This window comes from Notechis scutatus, chromosome 3 (assembly GCF_049901735.1).
Source record: "Notechis scutatus isolate UNSWTSFEM ecotype Mainland chromosome 3, rNotScu1.2, whole genome shotgun sequence".
Classification (NCBI taxonomy): Eukaryota; Metazoa; Chordata; class Lepidosauria; order Squamata; family Elapidae; genus Notechis; species Notechis scutatus.
The window spans coordinates 15,867,673-15,891,031 of NC_142011.1; the positions used below are offsets into that span (position 1 = coordinate 15,867,673).

The window sequence follows — 23,359 nt, forward strand, 5'->3', positions numbered from 1 at the left end:
AGCCTATTGCCCCCATCAATCAGGGTCCTCATTTTACCCACCTCAGAAGGATGGAAGGCTGAGTCAACCTTGAGCCTGGTGAGATTTGAACTGCCAAATTGCAGGCAACCGACAGTTAACAGAAGTAGCTTGCAGTGCTTCAATCTAACCACTGCACCACCACAGCTCTTCCTGTTTTATTTGTAACAGCAAGTTTGCAACAAAACAAACTGCTCATTTTTGCTGATTTAATGAGAATCTTGTAGTTTGAATAACATAAATTCTTGGATCCTGTTTATTTTGATAGTAACAAATAGGCTGTAATTACAGGGTTCAGGTTAAAATGCTAACCTAAACTCAAAATACATGGGTTTTGTTCATTGAGTTTTGTTCTGAATTTATGACCATATCCGGCCACATAGCTAAATAGTTGTATTTAGTTGTGACCCCAAGGCTGTCACAGATTATATTTGTTAGTTGGAGTTGAACTACTCATCTTGCAGACTCATCTTTCTTTTAGACTTTAAGAAAGCTGTATTGATTGTTCCATAGAGAAGCAGTCTAGAGATAGGAATATACATTTAAATTTCAAGTTTAGACATTAGATTAGCAGGCTATACTGGTAGCCCTTGCTCACTAGTTGTAATTGGGACTGGGAACTCCATCACTTGATGACACAGTCATAAGGTGTGATGTCACATGACTGCATGAACTCAAGATGACAAAACCAGTTGATATTGTTAGGTGAATCCTGAGTGGTTGTAGTCTTTCGTGATCATAAATCACCATTCGCAACCTCCTATTGGCTTCCCCATTGACTTTACCTGTCAGTGGAAAGACAAGTATGGTTTTTGCTGGGACTCCCTCTCCATGAGGCATCTTGTCCTCCTTCCCTCCCTGCTCAGGAACTGAAATCCTTTGGCAAGCAGCTCTTTCACCCAACATCCAGACCCCGAGTGTAAGTTCTCTTTGCAAATATCACCATTTGCAATCTTACTGCTGGCTTCCCCATTGAATTTGTGGGGAATCTGGCAGAGCATATTTAAATGGTGATTGCATAGTCACAGTGTGCTTGGCAACAGATCATAAATGCGAACAGATTGCCAAGCACCCAGATTGTGATCACATGACTATGAACATGTGTGCAATCTTTGTGATGGTCAGAAGTAAAGCTCCCTTTCTGAACCTGTCATTAATTCAAAACATTAAGTGAAAGGTTGTAAGTCAAGGACTACCTAGACAGCTTGCCTTCCCAGTGCTGGTGGGGATGTAGTTTTCTCTTGGTGGTACCTTGTTTATTGCTTATTTGGGTGCTGGAGAGGATATGTTCTGATGTTTGTCCCCCTCCCCTTTTATTGTCTCTTGAATGGTGTGTAATATGGTTTATTTTGTGTGTAATATGGTTTAATAGCGTGTAATATGGTTTATTTTGTTTATTTTGCAGTGGTTAGTTTGTGTTTCTATTGGTGACTGATTTGTCTGAATGCCAAACTTCTGGGAATCTTTAGCTTTTTTGGATTTGGCATAGTCTAGAACAGTGGTTGCCAACTGGTGGGCCGCGGCCTACTTGGGCGTCCACGAGAAAATTTTGATGGTCCACATAGAAATGTCACCCCCAGAGCACCCCCAAAGCAATTAATCCAGGCTGCGCCGCCCACATGGCCTGTCCACTCCTTACCTGGCAAACTTGCCTGCTAAGTTGCTATTTTTCCTTATTTTTCCCCGACTATCAGCTGTTCTGCTCTGCCGGGAGGTTTAGATTAGCTAGAAAGAAGGAAATCGTTGGATTTCTTGCTTTCTAGTTAATCTTTAGATCTCTGCTTAAAAGAAGAGCCGAACCCCCCCCAGGACTAAAGGTTCTATTATTCAGTGAAGACTCAGATAGCCGATGGCAGAAACACGGATCTCTAAGTGAATGTGTGATTCTGTGAGCAACTCAATCTGCCTGCCTGCTTTGCTTGATTTTGGGTAAAAGTTGCTCTTTTTTTAAATAAAAAATTCAATATTTACATACATGGTATGTTGTGAGTTAATTTTGTGAGTTTGCTTGCTAGCAAATTTTATGAGTTTGCTTGCAAGCAAATTTTATGTGACAGACTCAGGTAGCCAAAGGCAGAAAGATAGATCTCTGAATCTGATTCCGTGAGCAACTCAATCTGCCTGCCTGCTTTGCCTGATTTTGAGTAAAAGTCGCTCTTTTTTATAAAAAATTCAATATTTACATAAATATTTATATTTACATGCAAGCCATGCCCATCATCAGTCACATGACCACAAAGCCACCACCACAAATTAGGCCACGCCCAAGAACCAGTTGTTAAGAAATTTGAATCCCACCCCTGCCTCTGTGTGTTTGTGTGTGAGAGAGAGAGAGAGAAAGGGAGAGAGGTTAGATCAGATCTCTCTCTTTCTCTCTCTCTCTCTCTCCCTCCCTCATTTTGACTCATCAGTCAAAATTCATATTAGTGGTCCAGGGGATTTAAAATTATGAGTTTGGTGGTCCCTGAGGTCCAAAAGATTGGTGACCCCTGGTCTAGAAGGCTTCAAAGTTTCCCAGCTGAGTTTTAATTTGTCTTCTGATTGCTAACTGGTGTTCATGCATGTGCTGTGCTAATTTCTGCCTGTTTGTCTTATATAATGGCTGTTGCAGACTTTACACGGTATGTTTAGATGACACTTATTTTTAGATTACTGGGCTTTTTGGTTTACTTATGATTTAGCATATGATGAGAACATGTGTGCTATGGTGATGCCATGTTTCTGTAATAGTCTGTTGGTTATTTTTGATGTATGGTAATATCTTTTTCATTGTGTTCATTTTACTGTAGTGGGTTCAGTGATCAAGCACTTTTTGATAAAATTGCATGGCTATCCATGTTGTTGGAAGATGTTACATAAGCTTTTTCCTTTTTCTGGTGTTCCTGCAGTGTGTTTGTGCTCTTTTGAGTAATATTCTTACACAACTATTCTTGTGGGAGGTTGGGTTGTTACTTTAGTGATGGACCAATTGGTTAGTGTGGGTTGTTCTTTGTAGATGTGTTTCTAATTTGCTGTTGTTTCCTCTAGTTATGGGGACATCTAGAAAATGTAGTGGTGTTATTTACTTCCCCTCTGAATTGTATTCCTTTAAAGATATTGGTTGCTTCATGAGTCTTTTCTAGTTCTTTTTTATTATGTACAAGGGTGTCATTTGCATACAGAATTCATACTTTTGGTTGCATGTGTGGAAGTGGTATAGTTTTGAGATACTGCATTATAGTCTCTGCTGTGAGTTTTGAGAGTGGGGATCCCATAGGAGGTTTTTGCTGATATATCTGTCCATAGAACTGGAAAGTATGTGATAAGGCAGAGCTGATGAGGTAATAATTCTGGATACAGGTAGTCCCTGACTTACAACCACAAGTGAGCCCAAAATTTATCTTGCTAAGTGAAACAGTTGTTACATGAGTTTTAACCCATTTTACAACCTTTCTTGCTACAGTTATTAAGTGAATAAACTGCAGTTGTTAAATTAGTAACACAATTGGCTTCCCCATTGACTTTGCTTGTTAGAAGGTTGCAAAAAGTGATTGTCCGACCCCAGGATACCGCAACTGTCATAAATATGAGTCAGTTGCTAAGCATCTGAATTTTGATCACATGATCATGGAGATGCTGTAACAGTCATATGAATGAAAAACAGTCATAAGTCACTTTTTTAGTGGTGTTGTAACTTCCAATGGTCACAAAAGGAACTGTTGTAAGTTGAGGACTACCTATATTTAGTTTCTGGTCATTTGAATTTTACAGGTTGTACAGGTGAAACTCAAAAAATTAGAATATCGTGCAAAAGTTCATTTATTTCAGTAATGCAACTTAAAAGGTGAAATTAATATATGAGATAGACTCATTACATCAAAGCAAAATAGTTCAAGCCGTGATGTGTCATAATTGTGATGATTATGGTTTACAGCTCATGAAAACCCCAAATCCACATCTCAGAAAATTAGAATATTACATGCAATCAATAAAACAAGGATTGTACATTGAACAATATCGGACCTCTGAAAAGTATAAGCATGCATATGTACTCAGTACATATTGCCCTTTTGCAGCAATTACTGCCGCAATGCGGTGTGGCACGGAAGCTATCAGCCTATGGCACTGCTGAGGTGTTATGGAAGACCAGGATGCTTCAATAGTGGTCTTCAGCTCTTCTGCATTGTTCGGTCTCATGTCTCTCATCTTTCTCTTGGCAATGCCCCATAGATTCGCTATGGGGTTCAGGTCAGGTGAGTTTGCTGGCCAGTCAAGCACAGTAATCCCATGGTCATTGAACCAGGTTTTGGTGCTTTTGGCAGTGTGGGCAGGTGCCAAGTCCTGCTGGAAAATGAAGTCAGCATCCCCATAAAGCTCATCTGTGGAAGGAAGCATGAAGTGCTCCAAAATCTCTTGGTAGATGGCTGCGTTGACCCTGGACTTAATGAAGCACAGTGGACCAACACCAGCAGATGACATGGCTCCCCAAATTAACACAGACTGTGGAAACTTCACACTGGACTTCAAGCATCTTGTGGTGTGTGCCTCTCCATTCTTCCTCTAGACTGTGGGTCCTTGGTTTCCAAATGAGATGCCAAAGTTGCTCTCATCAGAAAAGAGGACTTTGGACCACTGAGCAACAGATCAGTTCTGTTTTTCTTTAGCCCAGGTAAGATACTTCTGATGTTGTTTGTTGTTCAGGAGCGGCTTGACAAGAGGAATATAATATTTGAAGCCCATGTCCAGGATCCGTCTGTGTGTGGTGGCTCTTGATGCACTGACTTCAGCCTCAGTCCACTCCTTGTGAAAGTCCCCAACACTTTTGAATGGCCGTTTCCTGACAATCCTCTCCAGGCTCCAATCATCCCTGCTGCTTGTGCACCTTTTTCTTCCACACTTTTCCCTTCCACATAACCTTCTATTAATGTGCTTTGATGCAGCACTTTGGGAACATTCAACTTCTTTTGCAATTACCTTTTTGAGGCTTTCCCTCCTTATGTAGGGTGTCAATGATGGTTTTCTGCACAACTGTCAGGTCAGCAGTCTTTCCCATGATTGTGCTTCCTACTGAACCAGACTGAGAGACCATTTAAAGGCTCAGGAACCCTTTGCAGGTGTTATGGCTTCATTAGCTGATTAGAGTGGGACACTTTGAGCCTAGAATATTGAACCTTTTCACAATATTCTAATTTTCTGAGATTGTGGATTTGGGGTTTTCATGAGCTGTAAGCCATAATCATCTCAATTATGACACATCACGGCTTGAACTATCTTGCTTTGCATGTAATGAGTCTATGTGATATATTAGGTTCACCTTTTAAGTTGCATTACTGAAATAAATGAACTTTTGCATGATATTCTAATTTTTCGAGTTTCACCTGTATACCACTGAGTTATATTTTTTGTACCTGGGGCATGGTACAGAGGTAACAAAGGCAGTTCGAACTGCCCCTTTATTGCTCCAAATTTCCCCAAATACTCCCAGGTTTCTGCCAAGTCCCAGAGCAAAGTGATGACACATCCACACCCATACCTCAAGTGGCCTCTGGCTGCAAATAGTCTCCCAACCCTGTGAGCACCACGGCTGCAAAGCAAGAAATCCAGAAAGAATGCAATGAATCCAGGAAAGTTCAAATGTCAGCAATCAACACTCCAGGAATTCAGCATTTGTTCCCGACAAATGCTCCTCCCCACAGCATCTCCTTAAGTCTCAGTCCCCAGGTGTGCTTTGTGAAGAGGAGTGGGGCACTCTCCTTCTGAATAGTTGAGTCTGCGCTGTTCTTGCCTTCTCTCCACTCTCCATGCTTGAGGATCAGGAGAGGGTGGTCCTTGCTCATTGCCTGAGCTCTGTCTCTCATGTTCACTGCTTAGCTTCTCTTGGTCATCCTGCCCCCCTTCCTCCCTGCCTACAAGCAGCCCCAATCCTGAAAGGTCCTGGCTTGACTGGGTCTGCTTCTCCCCATTTTCCTTTGAAGCTTCCCTCTCAATCTCCATCGGCTCCAATTCCACCTCTCCTTCCTCCGCAGATTCAGGCTGTGACAGGGGCATGACAGGAAGAGCTTCAGTGAGCAAGCCACTATATAGCAAGGAAGTTCATGTGATACCATTGTTCCTACGAGCCTAAGTATACAAGCAGGGTCTCATATCCCGTTTATCTGCCTGGCAATGCCTGTAAGCATCACCAGGGATTCTTGAATGATAATGGCCACTCCACATCCCCTGCCTGGGGTCACGGCTGATGCCATACTTGTAATCTATTTGTCACATTTTACGAACAGATTAAAATCTCCACCCAACCAAGTCTTCGTAATATTCACCAACTTGGCTCTCTCCTCCACTATTCAATCATGGATGGGGAAGCCTTATTATGGAATGACCTGGAATTCGATAGCAGTAGCCATGGATTCTGGCCACTGAAGGTCAGATTATCAGGCCTTAGGAACAAGTATAGGAGGCTGAAACGTGGAATTAGTATAGCATGCTGAGTCCATTTTCCCTGGTGATCCACTCCCTAAGTCCCATCATAGCCTTCTGTATTGGTTATCTGTCACAATATTATAACTTGCTCCTTCTTCCACACACTTACCAGCCCCCTCCTGTCCTCTCTCATTCCACTCTCCAGTCAAAACATTTCATGTTATCACCTGGTAACACAACCAGCAAAGTGGATTGATCAGATCTTTATGATGCTTCTGCCCAGCATTCACTCCCAAATAGCAGGCCTTTCCTCTCACCACTCATAAATGTATCAGATGCCCTCCCCACCCAACGTGCTCTCACTGTGGTAGCTAGAGCTCTGAATTATACCCACAATCCCAAGGAAAATAATTATCTCCCTGGTCTCCAAATGGGATGGTGGGGGGAGGGAAGATAGCTGCATTCCAGCCACCGCCAATTTCTTAATACCAACCACTAATACCAACTCCCTTCAGAGTTCACAACTTCCGTTTTTTTTTGCCAGACACTATTTCAGAACAAAACTCTGGAGCTGCCGAAAAGTGACACACACACAGCACATACTCCAATTTCTTTGATTCTCACTGCAGCTTGCAAGAAACACAGAGCCATTCTCAATGTGGCAGGTGTTGTCACAGAACAACCAACCAGGCCTCCTGCTGATGTGCTGGCTGTTCCAGTTGAATGCAGCCCTGTCACCTAGGTGCCCATACAATATTGTTCCAAATACCAAAGGCAGGTATCCCCCTGGTGACTGTCACTGCTCAGGTAGAGAAGCAAATCTGGCCAGACATGATGTAATGGTGTCTATCTTGCATCATCCCAACCTGTACTGTGCCTCTTGTACACCTTCCTGGACTGGCATGGTGCCTCTCACACACACTCCTGCATCCTCCCAGCCTCTGTTATTATGAACTCTGAAAAGATAAATGTACAATTGGCCTGTAGCGGTGGATTGTTGATATGTGTGGATGGTCAGTATTCTAAATTGGTTTCTTTTTCCCCAGTTAAAGAGAAGGAAGTAGACTTTAAAGTAACCTACTCAAATTTGGAGTTGTTTCGTTCAGATACATTTCCAAAGGTTTTTTTTTTGATACATGCAAATCTTATATTGTATTACTAATGTTCATGTAATGTAACATTCATGTAATGTTATGCCCAGTTTGATTTGTTAGTTTTTTAAAAAAAATATACTTATCAGCTTATCTTTTTGTTCAGGAGTCTTAAGATTTTGAATTAAATGACAAGGTGTTTAATAATCACATTATTACAACCTTCTGATTTGAAAGAACCATCTGACCAGCTGTGTGTTTGGAAGAGACATGCAATGTTCCTATGTTCTGTAGAAAGTTCAATTCCCACAATGGCAGGTTTTTCATAAATCAACTGACTACAAAGTTAACAGTTGTGGTGTGCCAACAGAATATGGCTATATTGTGTTTGCATATTTCAAAAAACTGCTTGACTGACAGTGCTTATTCTCAATCTGCAAAGAACTTCTCTCTCTCACGTAGAAGCAGTATTGATAAGCCTTAAGTACTTGGGAAAGGGAGACAGAAAATGAAATCTTGGGGATTATATAGGTAATTTTTGCTTAACGACCATCAAAAAGTTACAGCGGCACTGAATGAATGGTACTTACAGGTTAGCACATTTATGGTCACAAGATCAAAATTGAGGGGCTTGGTAGGCAGCCAGCATGTCCTTCAGCTCTCCCACCTGCGTAGGTTCCCCCATCTCTGCTCTTTGGCCATCCTGCTCTCCACTGGTGTTGCCCCTCACTGACCTTTGCGCCACCGGCAACATAAGGAAGAAGATAGTAAAAATCGGCAGAGGGAGAGTGGCATGGGTACACAGCAGAGACATTTTAGATGGGGGAAATGAAGTGACAAGGATGAGACAAGGATGGAAGGGCAGAAGAAGTGTAAGTTCCTTGCTTAATGGCACAGTCCTCACTTAATGATTATAATCACGATTACCAGAACTGTTATTGCTAAGTGATGTGGTCATATGATGTTTCACCTACCAACCATTTTGCTTGAGGGCGGACATTCCAATGACAGCTGAGGTTAAGTGAGGACTTATCTGTGGAGAATGTGTAATTCATATAGTTTTCTCTGCTTTCTTTTTAAAGCAAAAGTGGAGTCTGAAATATCTCTTCAGCAATGTTACAATGTTATAAATGATATTGTGTGCATATTCTTAGGTGCTAAATTGTCTTGGAAGATTTTCTTTAATGTTACTTTTTAATGCAGTTTTACTACTGTAATAACAAATCTTTCCATTTTGTGTCTTTCACCAAATGACTACTCTTCAGTCAATCACAATCTGAAGTTTCTTAGATTGTTCTGATTGTAGTGTGCCACCTTAGTAGGTGGCATCTGGATTCCAGTCCCTCAACTATCTGGTTTATCATTTTTGTGATCACTTATGACAAAGTATATGTTTTGGTCCCAATAATTGTTTTAGTTCAGCTTTAGGGTGACAGTTGGGTAGTCAATTAATCTTGAGACAGCCTTTGTGAACTCTCTTTATTTTCAAAACCTATGTTTTTGAAACAAAGGGAATACACTTAAGCAAGTTACTCAAAGCCACCTTTTGCAACCAACTGCTACCCTTGCATATCACCTGGCAAATTTAACTTCTTTTTAATTCTTTCTATCGAGGCATGGCTGTGTGCTATGGAAGTGAGTATACACTTACAGAAGCAAAATTAGCTGTCTGATGAGGAAATGCATCCATAGGCGGATTTGTAAATTAGATTGGTGTTGGATTCCTCCCCCCCCCCTTCCTTTCATACTGACATGTCATTTTTCTTTCTTTTTAAAGTTGGGTTTGAAGACTATGGACCAGATTGTGAGAGCATGAGGATAACTGCTTTCCTGGACATTCCAGGGCAGGATAACTTAACTCCACTTGGACGTTTAGAAAAATATGCTTTTAGTGATAATATATTTAACAGGTAATATTGAAAATAATTATTACTATTTTGTTGCATTAAAATTATTTTTCATGAAACTGGGATAGGCAATTAATGCTGTTTTGATATTTTGAATAACTTTTGGTTTAGATCCTTTTGGCTATGCTTTCTGGAGCTGATGAAAGGTGGCCCAAATATTTGAGGGAGACAGGGTGTTTTTCCTTCTCTTTCACGGGCCAACTAAGTTTTAGATCATATTATGTATGTATTGTTTCAAATAAAGTATTAAAGTTTTGATATTGCAAAATCAATAGAGATTTTTTGTCTATGTGGCGAGATAAGAAATCTAAAGAAGGGAATTGTATACAGATATTCCTTGTTTAATGACTAAAATTGGCACTTGCAATTCTGTTGCTAAGTAGAAAATTACATGGCCGCAACAGGCTTATGATCTCACTTTCTCTTCAGTTTGTTAAAAAAATGACTGAAACTGCAATTGTTAAGCAAAACATGATGATTTTACTTCTGCCTTCTCTATTAACTCAGTTTTTGCAAAATGCACAAATGGCACTTGTGTCCCTGTGGGACACTGTAATACTCACAAATGCAAGATTGACCACAGTTTTTTTAACGTTGTTGTAACTTCAAATACTTGCTGAATGAGGAAGTTGATGAATGAGGACTACCTGTATAATGAATGAATATCAAGGTATATTCTGTCTTCTCTGGTAATAAACAGCAGTACCTGAACAAAATGGGAAAAATTGCTTTGACTTTACAGCTATATTGCTATGATAATTACTATGATAATTAATAACATTGTTGCAAAATTCTGCTTGTAAGATAGCTTGTGTGTGTGCTGAAATGAAGGAATTTTACCTTCCTTTGCATGCTGAAAGTAGAGAAAAAAATACTCTAAAATACAGATGTCAAACTCGCTGCGTCACGTTGCCATCACATGACGTTTTGCGATGTTTTCTCCTTTGCGGAACAGGTGGTGTGCCTGTGCATGATGGATCCGGCCTGTGGGCCGCCAGTTTGACACCCCTGTCCTAAAAATTGGAATTCATCAGTTACCTAACTTTTATATGCTGTCTTGGCCTATCTCTCAGTTTAGAATTCCTTTAGGATTTTTTAAAAAGAAAATGCTGATTCCTAGTCAGTATTGCTTTGTATATTATCCTCTGCCAGCAATGCTCTGAGTAATTTGGAAAAGTGGATGAATCCTATAGGATAGCCCTCCTGTGTTAAACATAAATAAAACATACCTGCACTTGAATTAGACCATATTGTTGTTGTTAGTTTGTTCACAAAGCTGTAATTATGAATTAATATTTCAAAACAATAATTACATGTGTATATTTGTTGCTCATGCAGGCAAATAATTGCCAGGGGTCTACTTGATGTCTTTCGAGATTTCAATCATAACGAGGAAGATTTCTTGACAGTTATGTCAATAGTGGTCCGGCTGTCTGAAGATACAGGTGATTCTTCCGATCTTTATACACTCATTAATTAAAAACGTGTTCTCTGTATTAGTGTATTTGAGTATAAACGTGTATGTACGAAATCTAGCTTATGATTATAATCATTGGCAGGGTTCTACAGGTTTTGAGAAGCAATCTTTCTCTACATAATAATTGGCATTGAATAAAAAAAAATGAATTAAGTATTTTACCTGATTTGTGACAGTAATTATCAGCATCTCTAAAATATCTTGTAAATTTCCAATGATAATTTGCATAATTGATTTCCAGTTTGTAGGCTGCAAAGGTATTATGCCCAAATAAAATTTTAAACTCCTGAGATTTCCAGATGTTTTTCACATTTTTGCCCTTCAGATAAGATACTATATTTCTGGAGAAAGTATTTAAAAAAATCAACCACATAAGAGTATTGGATAGAAATAGCTCCTCCGTAAAGAAAGGTTAGGGTGTTTAGAGCTGTTTAACTTAAAAAATAATTTTGTAAAGGAGGGAATAGTTTAGAGATATAATCATGCATGATTTGAAAAATGTTGATGGAGACAATTCTTTTTTCCCTTTTTTCAAAGTATTAGCATTGGAATCAGCCATTGAAACTAATTAAAAATCTGAACAATAGAAAAAACTTTGTACTTTTTACACTATTACTAGTTAAACTGTAAAAAATGCAGCTAGCAGATATTGTGATGTCCATCAATTTATTAAATAGTATTAAAAGATGACTAGAAAAACTCATGGAACAGTAATAGTGTGATGGCTATAAGCTGTCTTGTTTTACTGGAGGCATCATGCTTAAAGTCAGTGCCAGGGAGAAACAGTGAATTTGTGGCTTCCTAGCTCCATATTCTCAGCTGCTAATGGGATACAGAATGTTGACTTAATCCCAAAAGTATATTTTAATTTTAAAAATGTTTTAATTTCTAGAACCTACTGTACGGACAGAATTAATGGAACAGATACCACCCATTGCCATTTTTCTACAGGAGAGTAGGCCAAACTTCCCTGCAGCCTTTTCTGAATACCTTATGCCTATAGTGGTGAGATACCTCACAGATCCAAATAATCAGGTATTGTTTTCTGAATGGAATGTATTGTTCACTCATTTGTGGTAATTTTTTCTTGTAATATTCAATTAGATACTTTGGTTTTGCTTGATGTGCAATGTGATTTGTGCTTATATGTTCCCTTATCCTCCTGTAACATAGCTTTGAAGAGACGTTTAAAGACTTTCTATTCTAGATTAACCATACCGTATAATACCTAACTCTATATGAACTGTGTTTAATCCTAATTATATTTTATTGGAAGGAACCAACAGCTTATAATTTTAAAACAAAGCCAATTCATACTTAATTAATATGAAGCAGTAAGTGTAGTGTTAGTCATTTTTCTCCTGGAAGCCGTTCGGATCATCCAGTGTGTGGGAGGTGCTTCAGTCTGCGTCGTTGTAGGCTGAGCTTAATTACTGAGGATTGCTCCGCCCTTCATCACGTGGCTGCCTTGCAATCCCCAGTTTACGCTCAGCCTTCGTTAGGTTAGGCTGTGTATCTCCCACTCTTGGCCGATTCAAGCATACTCATTATTATTTCAGGTTTGCCTTTTATTCCTGGTTCTCCCTTAGCCTCTGCGCAATTGGGGTGGCTGTAGCAGGGAGCGCGTTTCTTCGCCCCAGGGGGATAGAGAGCGGGCGGTTTTCGCGCTCCGGCGTCAATCCTCCCCCCTTTCAGTCGGCTCCTTGCCTGCCGCTTGTTTCGCGCCGCTCTCATAGCGGCTTTATCGATCGCGCTGATAAGCGCAGCTGGTGTTCCCCCCACCAAAACGCCCGATCGCCCCAGCAAGGGGCGAAATTACTTGCTGCCTCGCTCGGCTCCTAGGTGTGCCGGAGAGGCTTGTAGCGCTCTGAGCAGCCCGGGATTAAAGAGTAGGTGGCGGCCGCCATTTTGGGCGCCCGCGCGTGTATAACGGGCGTCATTTTAATAGGCCTCGTTGGGCTGCGAAGGGGCTAGCTCCTGTTGTAGGCCTGCCAGCCTATGAGAGCTACTGCAGATTCAATTTAATTGGCTATCTTGTTGGCTTTCCGCAGCATGCTCAGAGCAGAAAATCGCAGCCTATCCCTCCCGGTTTGTGCCTGGGAGCTCCAGCTGCCAGAGGCCTCACTCCAGCCTCAGGCGTTTATTTGGCCAATTGGAGATTTTTAACATTATATCTGAGGTCACTCCCTCCTGGGAGCACTGAACAGATCCCTGTTCATTTCTTGTATATGAAAATTATTATTATTATTATTATTATTAATAATAATAATAATAATAATAATAATAATAATAATAATAATAATAATAATAATATAATGTAATATTATATAGAGATATACATATATATCTATTGGTACATGGCAATAACGCATTACCAACACTGATTGGATTACATATACAGTGCTTATAAGCATGTATATATATTTATATCAATAATTATAACAATAATAATATTGTAGAACTTACATATCTAAATTCCAAAAGGGGCGCGGGCCAGCTGAAAGGACACCCGGCCTTTGTTGTAGGCCGAACCCTTGGCGAGCCAACCGCCTTAAATTGGAGCTATAGTCCTATAATGGCAGATGACAATTCCACTAGAGGCCCTTCGTTGAAGGCCAGATCTCAGTCCTACCACCTGCGCAGACAGGCTAAGGAAGCCTCTAAGGAAACTTCTAAGGCTTCTCAGAGAGACGCCCTAAGGCGCCATAGGGCACTGGAGAAAGAATTTGACAGGTGATCTAGAGAGGCACAACCAGTGCCCCCAGCCCCTTCCTTCTACCTCCAGACACCCCCTCCTCCAGATTCCTCTTCCCTCTCCAGGCGCAGCTTACAGGGACACCAGGTGCCCGAACCAACAACCAGACGAACGCTCGAAGCCACTTTCACACCCACGGCCGCTGGCCTGCGCCAGGAGGAGGCCGCCTCTGTCGAGATTCCTGCGCACATGCAGGCATGGATGGAACAGACTATCCGCCAGGGATAGCAGAGGGCCTTTAACAGATGTCCAGGTCCGGTCCCCCTCGATGGCGCCCGAACACGTCTCGCCATCACTCAGGTCCTTGCCTAGATTGGACCCCACTCATGGTCAGGTACCTCTATGGGGACAGCCCCGCTCAGAAGGGGAAATGGAGAAGGCTATAGAGGACCTGGTTCGGTTCGGGGAGGAGGAAGATCTTGAATGGGGGTCCATACACCAAGGGGAACCCCTATCGGAGATAGACCCGAAGGAAGGGGACATGTCCGAGGACGAGGGCCTCACCCCGATCAACTCACCTTGTGGGTTTGTTCAAAGCACACATATTTTAAATCCCTGCTATTTAAGGCCAAGAGCATTTCTGGCCTATCTGTTCAGTCCTCTCGCTCTCCCCCCGGCAGAGGGACAAGAGGACGCCGTTTTTAGGCAACCCGTGGTGGAGGCGGAAGTTATTCCGGCCCCACTCATATTTCACGACCTAGTTTCAGACCAGTTGGACTCTATAAGAGCTCCCCTGCCCCATCCAGCCAGGACAAGAGGTTCTTAACCTCGATTCGAGCTTCTGCAACTTGCTTAACACCCCGAGGTAGACGAACCCTTCGTTGGCTTAGTATCCTCGTCCTCCCCCAGTGACCCCTTGGAGGCTCTAAAACCCGAGGACAAGAGGTCCGAACTGCCGTTGAGTAGGGCTCATCAGGCTGACACCTGGGCTGTCAGATCGGCCATGGCCGCTTCCTTTTTCACCAGGTCTCGATCCGGTGGCTCCGCCAACTGAAACAGCATGTTTCCCCTCTAACACTAGGGCACATCAGGACATTGTAAAGTTAATGGCCGCAGTGGAACCCTCGGCCGACGCCACCTACCACAGCCCTTTGTCAGGTGGCCTAGAGGTAGAGCACTTGCCTCACAGTCAGGAGGCTGTGAGTTCGATCCCAGGTAAAGGCTGATATTTCAGATAGACTCTCCTGCTCTTGTACATTACCTCAACGGTTAAGTTCTCCGCCCGAGTAATAACCTCTCACGTTACAGCTCGCCGCCTACTCTGGCTCTAGCACTGGCAGGCGGACATAAAAAAAAAAAAAACAAGGTTAAGCTGGCCACTGCCCCCATTAAGGGGACAGACTATTTGGCACCGCCCTGGAGCCATTGCTATCTGAAACCTGAAGCAAGAAAAATTTCTCCCCCTTTTTTTTCGGAGGTCAGAGTCAAGAAAGCCTCTGCCCTTTCGGAGAGGTTCCTCCCGACCCTTCTACCAGTCCCCTTCCAGCCCAGGTATCCGAGACCCCTCCTTCCGGCAATTCCAGCCCCAGGATCGAGCCGATCCAGGTTACAGGAACAGGAGGGGCGGCAGCTACAGACGGCCCTTCACGGGCCCCGGAGGGAAGCCTTTCTGGCGCACCAGATAGCCCCTGCTCCTCCCTTCCCATCGAGGGATGCCTCAGGCATTTCGCCGACCGATGGGATTCCCCACTTCCGTTGCCTGGGTCCGTGGCACCATCAGGCTTGGTCTCGCGCTTGAATTCCAGCGCCCCGACTTCTTTATGGCATCCCCCTTCGAGGGACCCCACCAAACACAACTCAATGGATTCAGCCATTCAGCACACCATCCCAGCGGGGCAGGGGTTTACTCCCTCCTCTTCGTGATTCCCAAACCCTCAGGGGGATGGAGGGCAATTCTAGACCTGAAACGCCGGAACCGTTACCTGATCTACCGCAGGTTCAAGATGGACACCCTACAGTCCATTCTACTGGGCATCAGGCAGGGGGACTGGCTAGCCTCTATAGACCTTTCAAAGCGTCTCCCCACTCCCATTCCGGCCCTTCCATTCCATATTCCTCAGATTCTGCTACAACCACCGCCACTTCCAATATGTGGCTCTTCCCTTTGGGTTGGCCCCTGCCCCGAGGATCTTCACTAAGGTCCTCGCGTCTCTGGCGGCCCCGCAGGAACCTCCCGGTTCGTCTCCATTGTTACCTGGATGACATCCTCGTCCTGTCCCACCCCAGACTCTAAGCAGGGAAGGATGTCAGAGCTACCCTCTCTGCCCTCCAAGACCATGGGTTCCTGGCAAACTGGCAAAAGAGCCGACTGTTACCACCTACACGGATCACCCCTTGGGGTCCGTCATTAACTCAGTTCGAGAAAGGTTTTCCCTTCCTCGGAAAGATTCCTTAACATTCAGGAAACCGTCAAACAAGTCAGACGTTCAAGAAGGGTAACACCTTTAGAATTGTCTAAGCTACTAGGTAAAATGGTCTCATGTATTTCCATTGTTCCCTGGGCCGGTTACACACCAGGTCCCTACAGTGGTTCCTGCTCCCGCTCCAACGGTCCTGCAGAAGCAATTCAAAGGCCACGGTCAAGGTGCCTTCAAGGGTCCTCACGTCTCTCCTCTGGGTACCAGTCCCGCCATCAACAAGGGACATGGCTTCAAGGAGCCCCAACGCCTCACCCTCACCACAGACGCCAGCCTGTCCGGATGGGGCGATCACATCCACTCGCTCTCGACTCAGGGCACATGGTCTCAGGTAGAACGAGCATGCAGTATAACTGGTTGGAACTCCGCGCCATCCACCTGGCCCTGCGCAACTTCCTCCCTCAGGTACGCGGGCGGCATGTCCTCATACTCGCGGACAACATCACGACCAAGGCCCATGCCAACCGACAAGGGGCACCAGTCCATCCGTTTGATGAGAGAGGCCGAGCGCCTCTGCCATTGGGCGGAGCGCAATCCCCTCACTCTCAAAGCCGAGCACATCTCAGGGGACTTAAACACCCAAGCAGACTGGTTGAGCAGGACCACGGTGGACCAGCCCAAGTGGCGCCTCCACCCGTCACTGTTCAGGGAAGCGACCAAGCTGGTCGGTCTCCCGTTAGTGGACCCCTTCGCATTCCCCCTCAACACTCGACTCCCCAGGCTTTCTCGAGGTACCCCTCCCACGGGGCCGAGAACTACAATGCCCTCCGTTGCCCCTGGCCATCAGGGCTTCTATATGCACCCCTTTAGCCCTGGTCCCCAGAGTCATCCAGAAGCTCATCGCCGAGAAAGCAGAACTGATTCTGGTGGCACCCTACTGGCCCAGGCGCCCATGGCTTGCGGACCTCTGCAACCTATCGGTGGCCCCTCCTGGAAAATCCCTCCGATCAGGATATCCCTTTCTCAGGGTCCCCTCCAGCACCCGGATCCTCAGTGGCTCCTGTTAGCAGTTTGGAGGTTGAGCGGGAGCGTTTAAGAAAGGGCAGTTTCTGACCAGGTTATCGATACTATTCTAGCCGCCAGGCGGCCCTCCACAACCCGGATATACAATGCCTCTTGGAATAGTTTCTGCAAGGGTGCCAGGGGTTCCAGGTCAACCCGCTTTCACCCTCCATCGTTCAAGTGTTGACATTCCTCCAAGAGGGTCTGAGGAAAGGTCTTTCTCCGAACTCCCTGAGGCATCAGGTCGCAGCCCTTTCAACCGTCATTGTTTTGACAATCTGGGGTCCCTTCCCTCCACCCTCGCATCAGGGCATTCCTCAGGGGAACCACCAACTTTGTCCCCAACGGTTCACAGATACCCTACCGGGGACCTCAATAAGGTCCTGGTGGCCCTTATTAAACACCCCTTGAGCCTCTAGGGTATCCACTCTCCAGTTCCTAACGTACATAGTCGTGTTCCTGGTGGCCATTACCTCGGCTCGCCGAATATCAGAGATAGCAGCCTTGTTGGTGAGGTAGGACCTTTGCATCTTCCATGCCGACCGGGTAGTTCTCCGGCCGGGCCCTACCTTCTTGCCCAAGGTCAACTCAACCTTCCACAGGGCACAGGAACTTACACTTCCGAACTTCTGCCCCAATCCCCGTGGGAAAGGGAGAAGCTCTGGCACACCCTGGACGTTAGACGGGCCCTCCGCATTTACATTAAACGTACCCAACCCTTCAGGAGATCCGAATACCTTTCCTCTCCTTTCAGCCCAAATCATTAGGCCACAAAGTGTCCCCGTCAACCATCGGCCGCTGGATTAGCGCTACTATTTCCAAGGCGTGCTTGTCCCAGGCCCTGCCGGTTCCCAGCGGAATAACGGCACACTCCTCCAGAAGTGCTGCTACCTCTGCAGCTGGGGCCACTCAGGCTCCAATTGCTGGTATTGGTCGGACGGCCACTTGGGCCTTCCCATCTCCCTTCATTAGACATTATAAGATCGACATATTTACCTCGGTGGAGGCTTCGTTTGGTAGAAGAGTCCTCCAGCGAGTCCTCGAGGAACCACAGGGGTCACAGAACCAGACGGAGTCCCCCGTAGGACAGCCAAGCTTTGGTATGTCCCACACACTGGATGATCCGAACGGCTTCCAGGAGAATGGGCGTTGGTTCTTACCTGACACGCCATTTCTCTGGGAGCCGTGAGGATCATCCAGCCCCACCCTTATTAGTTTTCCGTCTGGTGGGGTCTTGTTTCGCCAATGAACCCTTTAGCATAGTAAGAGGAGAGCAGGATTTTCTATTCACTCTCGACTTCGCATAAACTGGGGATTGCAAGGCAGCCACGTGATGAAGGGCGGAGCAATCCTCAGTAATTAAGCTCAGCCTACAACGACGCAGACTGAAGCACCTCCCACACACTGGATGATCCTCACGGCTCCCAGAGAAATGGCGTGTCAGGTAAGAACCAACGCCCAATTTCCAAAAGGCCACTCAGAACAGTTCAATTTTTAACAGTTGATGGAAGGCCAGTCTAATAGGATGTGGGGGGACTGCAATAAAGAATCATTGCTTGTGATCTCTGTACCTGTTCACCTCTGCTATGCAGGGGACCATTAAAAAAACATTGGCAGAAGATCTACATTTAAAGAATTGGATGGACAAGGTCTGGAGGAGGTAAAGCTATAAGTATCACAGTTGTGTTCTGAGAATTTCCAGCTTAATAAAACTGAATTAGTATGTGCTGCTCTTCTCTCAGAAATCCAGGATATGGAAAAAACATGTGTGCCCATAAAACCATAATTATTTTCTCTTAAAAGCAATGCCATGATGTACTGTTCCGCAAGAAATTTAATCCCATTTCGTGTATGCTGGTCACAAAATATTATTCCCTAATACATTATTATTTCTCCTTTGCACATTGTTAGGTGAGAAAAGCAAGCCAGGATTCATTGCTAATATTACTGGATCAACAACTTATTGCTCAACATGACATTGAAAATAAGGTGTGTCCAATTCTATTGGAGCTTTCTGCTCCAGAAAGTGATGATGAATACAAGGTGGAGGCAGTCAATGTAGGTATCTAATTTATTGAGATTGTTGTTTCTGAATTGATAGGGGGATTTACCTAGCATTTTAATATTTATATAATTATGTAAAACAATGTTATTAATTAAATTTCATTGTTATTGGCATATTCAGCAGTTTCCCAAATATTGATCTCTCTTTATATCATTTGAACAAGAATGTGTTCCATTTACTTTTGTCTTTTACCCTCTCAGCAGCGATCTCATTCAAAATTTCATTCACTCAAATGAATAATTTTATACATCTTTGAAAATTGGATTTTGGAATGGTATCTATTCCAAAAGCTTGAGATTAAAAGCTATTTTTTCCATATCAGACTTGGTCATACAGCCAGCGGGCCACATGCAACTTGTAGATCAGAGTTTCCCAAACTTTATAGGTTTGTGGCTCAAGGGAGGAGGGGCAGATGCCTTTACGTGTATGAGCGCTTGTGTGAATGGGGCCGTGAGTGCCCACACTCGCCACAACATTCACACAGCGTGGTGGCCAACAGTCCATGGCTTGGTATTGGGTTGCGGCCCACAGGTTGGGACCCCTGTCGTAGATGGTCCCAATCCAGTCTGTAGCATCAGTGAGCATGGAACATTGGCGGGGTGGGGGAGCATCAGCATTAAGGGCAGGGCAACGGTGGAGAGTGGGATAGCATTGGCAGGGCGTGGAGCACCAGTCCCAATTTCTCATGTGGTCCCTTGAGAAGATTAATTGCTCACCTGTTCTACATCATAGGAATTTTTTAGAAAGGCAAACATGCATGTAAACTTCAGAGAATGGAAGCTTTTGTGGGTAAACAAGCAGAAGGAATGTTTATAACTGCTATTGTTGTTTCCTGTATTTTTAAAAGCACTCTCCATCAACTTCTACTCATTGTACTTCAAGGATATACAACAGCACAAAAGGATTCTCCCGTCCCCCCATCAGATATTATATGATTTATACTTTATTTTGTCCCATTTATACTTTATTTTTCAGCAAAATTATTCCCCAAACTGCTTACAATCAAAAGACATATAAAAGTATAATGTGATTAGGGATGTGTTGATCTAATGGCAATCTCTTTTAGCTTTCTGGATTCTGTCAGTGATGCAAACCAGACTTTCTTCTTCCTTCCAAAGATAAAAACCACAAACATACACAGTCATGGTTAAAGTAAAAACATCAGTATACAAGAGCAGCTCTATTTTTGCTGGATACAATCTGTTGTTGGTGGAATTCTTTGATTGTTTATTCTATTTATAGCACTTCTAGTATGTGATCAACTAGATACAGTCACTGTTTCCTCAAAGGAATTGTACTATGTATTGTATCTGATTCCAAGATGCCTTAATACCTGTGAACCTGGTGAATTTTATTCTTGAACTGTAATACTGTTCCCACATATTTTGATACATTTTTTTAAACAGAAATGCTAAAAATCTAAAGAAAATGATAACATAAAGAAAAAAAATGATTTTCCCCTCTCAATAGATAATCTGCAAAATGGCATCTATGGTGAACAAATCTACCCTTGAACGCTTGCTGCTTCCTCGATTCTGTGAGCTTTGCAGTGATGGAAAACTCTTTCAAGTCCGGAAGGTTAACATTTGTTGATTTTATACTAATTTAGTCATCTGCATTGGAACATACCTAATAAAATTTTGGAATTAAATTAACTTAACCTGTAAGTACTATTGAAACCCCCCTATTTTTAAAACTTTTTATATAAGTGCCAAAACAAGTATATCTTGTTTTACATTTGAACTGCCACTCTCATTAAAGTGGCTGTTATGAAGTATAATTGACAACTGGCACCATCTAAAATCAACCACAGCCAATACAAATCAACTGATGTACACTTGAAGGCCATTTAAGGGCTCGTTTTAAATATTCTAATGGGGCTATCTGAGATTATATGCATACATGATGCTGTCTGATAAAAGTACAGAACGTGATTATATCCAGATAACGACTCCTACGTGTTTTACTTTATGAAATAAATCCCACCATTCTTTGTTCCCATTTTGACCTGTGAAGCAAGTAACATAAAACATAGCATTTTAATCATGACACACATTTTCCCACCCACTCCCATCCCATCCCTGTGCATGTTTTTGGTGTAGCATTCAGCTTTTATTTATGAAGGTACATAATTAAGTTAGTATGTATGTATAACAAAACACAAAGTAGATTAACATTAAGGTAGCAACAAAGAAGCATTGTGTTTGTTTCTTTTGCTTAGGTCTGTGCAGCCAGCTTTGGTGATATATGCAGCGCAGTTGGGCAAGAAGCTACAGAAAATAATTTGGTATGTTAAAATCTGAGAGTCAAGTTACACATCTTGGAATTTCATGCTGTTAGCAGCCTGTGTCATATAAAGAATACCAACTTAATGTCTTCTGTGTGTATACAAAGCAGACAACTCCTCTGAAATGCTTGGATTAATGGGAAAATTTTACTGGAGTAATTGCCAGACCTTAATGCATGACAGTATTGTAGAATGCAAAGTTACAACAACTTGTTTGATCTAGCTGAACAAATATATATTTTCCCCACTATTAAGAAATATCCATTGCTTCCCAAAAAATGTCTTCATTTAAAATATTGTTCTTGAGTTTCAACCATGGCTGAACCTTTTTGGGTTGGCAAACAAAATTATTCCCAGAAAAAAGAAGTTTCATTTTGTTGACCCCAAATCTCATTCTTAAATCCATAAAAGAAAAGTGTGGCCCCTTTAATTCGGCTTTTGTTAAATTGCTGTAGCTTGCAAGACACTGATAGACTGTAGGTTGACTATTCTGATCCACTAAGGAAACTAATTTTCTCCCTTCCAACTTCTTGCTTATAAATTCCACACATACCTCTCTTCCTGCTTTTTCCCCCTTCAGGCTAAAACTTCAGTATGCTTGATCTTTAGTTAGATATGATGGCTACTATTGATAACTTAATTTTACAAGGTTAATCCTTTGATGTTAACATTCCTTTCCTCAGGTTTGCTAAAAGGACATGAATATTTTAAAAAGTTTTGCTGTCAGCTTCTCATCAGAGACTGAAATTAGACTGACATTCTCAAGAAACTGAGCTTTCCCTTATAGCATTATATACTTAGAAGTATGAATTATACTAATATGGTATCAGCTAAATATAAGACTAAGTTGACTTTGCATGTTTTCATTCAGTTGTGATTAAATCATTCAATAAATTATTTACTCTTCGCTACGAACTACTAAATGAATGTTTTGCCTGCTAATCTGATACATATTTGTAAGTAAGCACTTTCCAAGTAGACAAGATAATGTATACAAACAAATCAATTGTTCTGCTGTGTCTTTATTTTGGCAGATTCCAAAGTTTTTTGAGCTCTGCTCTGATAACATTTGGGGTATGCGGAAAGCTTGTGCTGAATGCTTTATGGCTGTCTCCTGTATCGTTTCTCCTGAGGTTAGGAGGACCAAACTGTCTCCCCTCTTCATCTGTCTCATTAGTGATCCTTGCAGATGGGTAAATAGAGTCGAATTGTTCACCTTAAATTGCAGTGATTCCATAAAAGCAGGGAATCTTCGTTTGATAAAAGCAAATGAATATTTTGAAAAATGCATGTATGATCACACTTTGATTTAACAACAATATCGTTAGCTTCTATCAGCATCTCTTATATCTCTACAACAAACTCAAAGAGTAGTTTCCATGTATTAAAATTCAAAGGAACTACTGTTTGTGCAAATAGATATTTTCTGTTTGATTTTGTATGCAAGCTTACCTCCTTAAATTTTGAACAGTTGAGCTTAAATCAATTGTTCACTGCAAGCAATATTGCAGATTTGGGGAATATTTGATCTTTTTGATTACAATAATTTATCACTCAATTTTTACTCTAGTCTTTAAAAACATTAAAAAAATATAGTAGAACTCCGTGTGGCCGAAAGTGTCATGCAGATACAGATAATACTAATGTTTCCATTAATGTTAGGCAAAATTAATTCTAATCAAGGTAAAGGTAAAGATTCCCCTCACACATACGTGCTAGTCATTTCCGGCTCTAGGGGGCGGTGCTCATCTCCGTTACAAAGCCAAAGAGCCAGCGTTGTCCGAAGACGTCTCCATGGTCATGTGGCCGGCATGACTAAATGCCAAAGGCGCACGGAACGCTGTTATCTTCCCACCAAAGTGAACCCTGTTTTTCTACTGCATTTTTACATGCTTTCGAACTGCTAGCTGGGACAAGTAATGGGAGCTCACTCCGTTACATGGT

The 23,359-nt window shown here is 42.8% G+C and overlaps 1 protein-coding gene across 4 annotated transcripts in view; it reads left to right on the forward strand.

The window, feature by feature from the left end:
• LOC113410386 (serine/threonine-protein phosphatase 4 regulatory subunit 1-like) overlaps positions 1-23,359 on the forward strand; it is a 45,735-nt gene that overhangs the window by 2,586 nt on the left and 19,790 nt on the right. For all 4 annotated transcript variants that reach the window (XM_087959245.1, XM_026664928.2, XM_087959246.1 and 1 more), the window contains 7 exons: positions 9,283-9,415; positions 10,751-10,857; positions 11,782-11,924; positions 18,975-19,121; positions 20,599-20,706; positions 21,350-21,415; positions 22,450-22,608. In XM_087959245.1, coding sequence (XP_087815371.1) covers positions 9,283-9,415; positions 10,751-10,857; positions 11,782-11,924; positions 18,975-19,121; positions 20,599-20,706; positions 21,350-21,415; positions 22,450-22,608 — 863 coding nt within the window. The remainder of the gene's footprint in view (positions 1-9,282; positions 9,416-10,750; positions 10,858-11,781; positions 11,925-18,974; positions 19,122-20,598; positions 20,707-21,349; positions 21,416-22,449; positions 22,609-23,359) is intronic.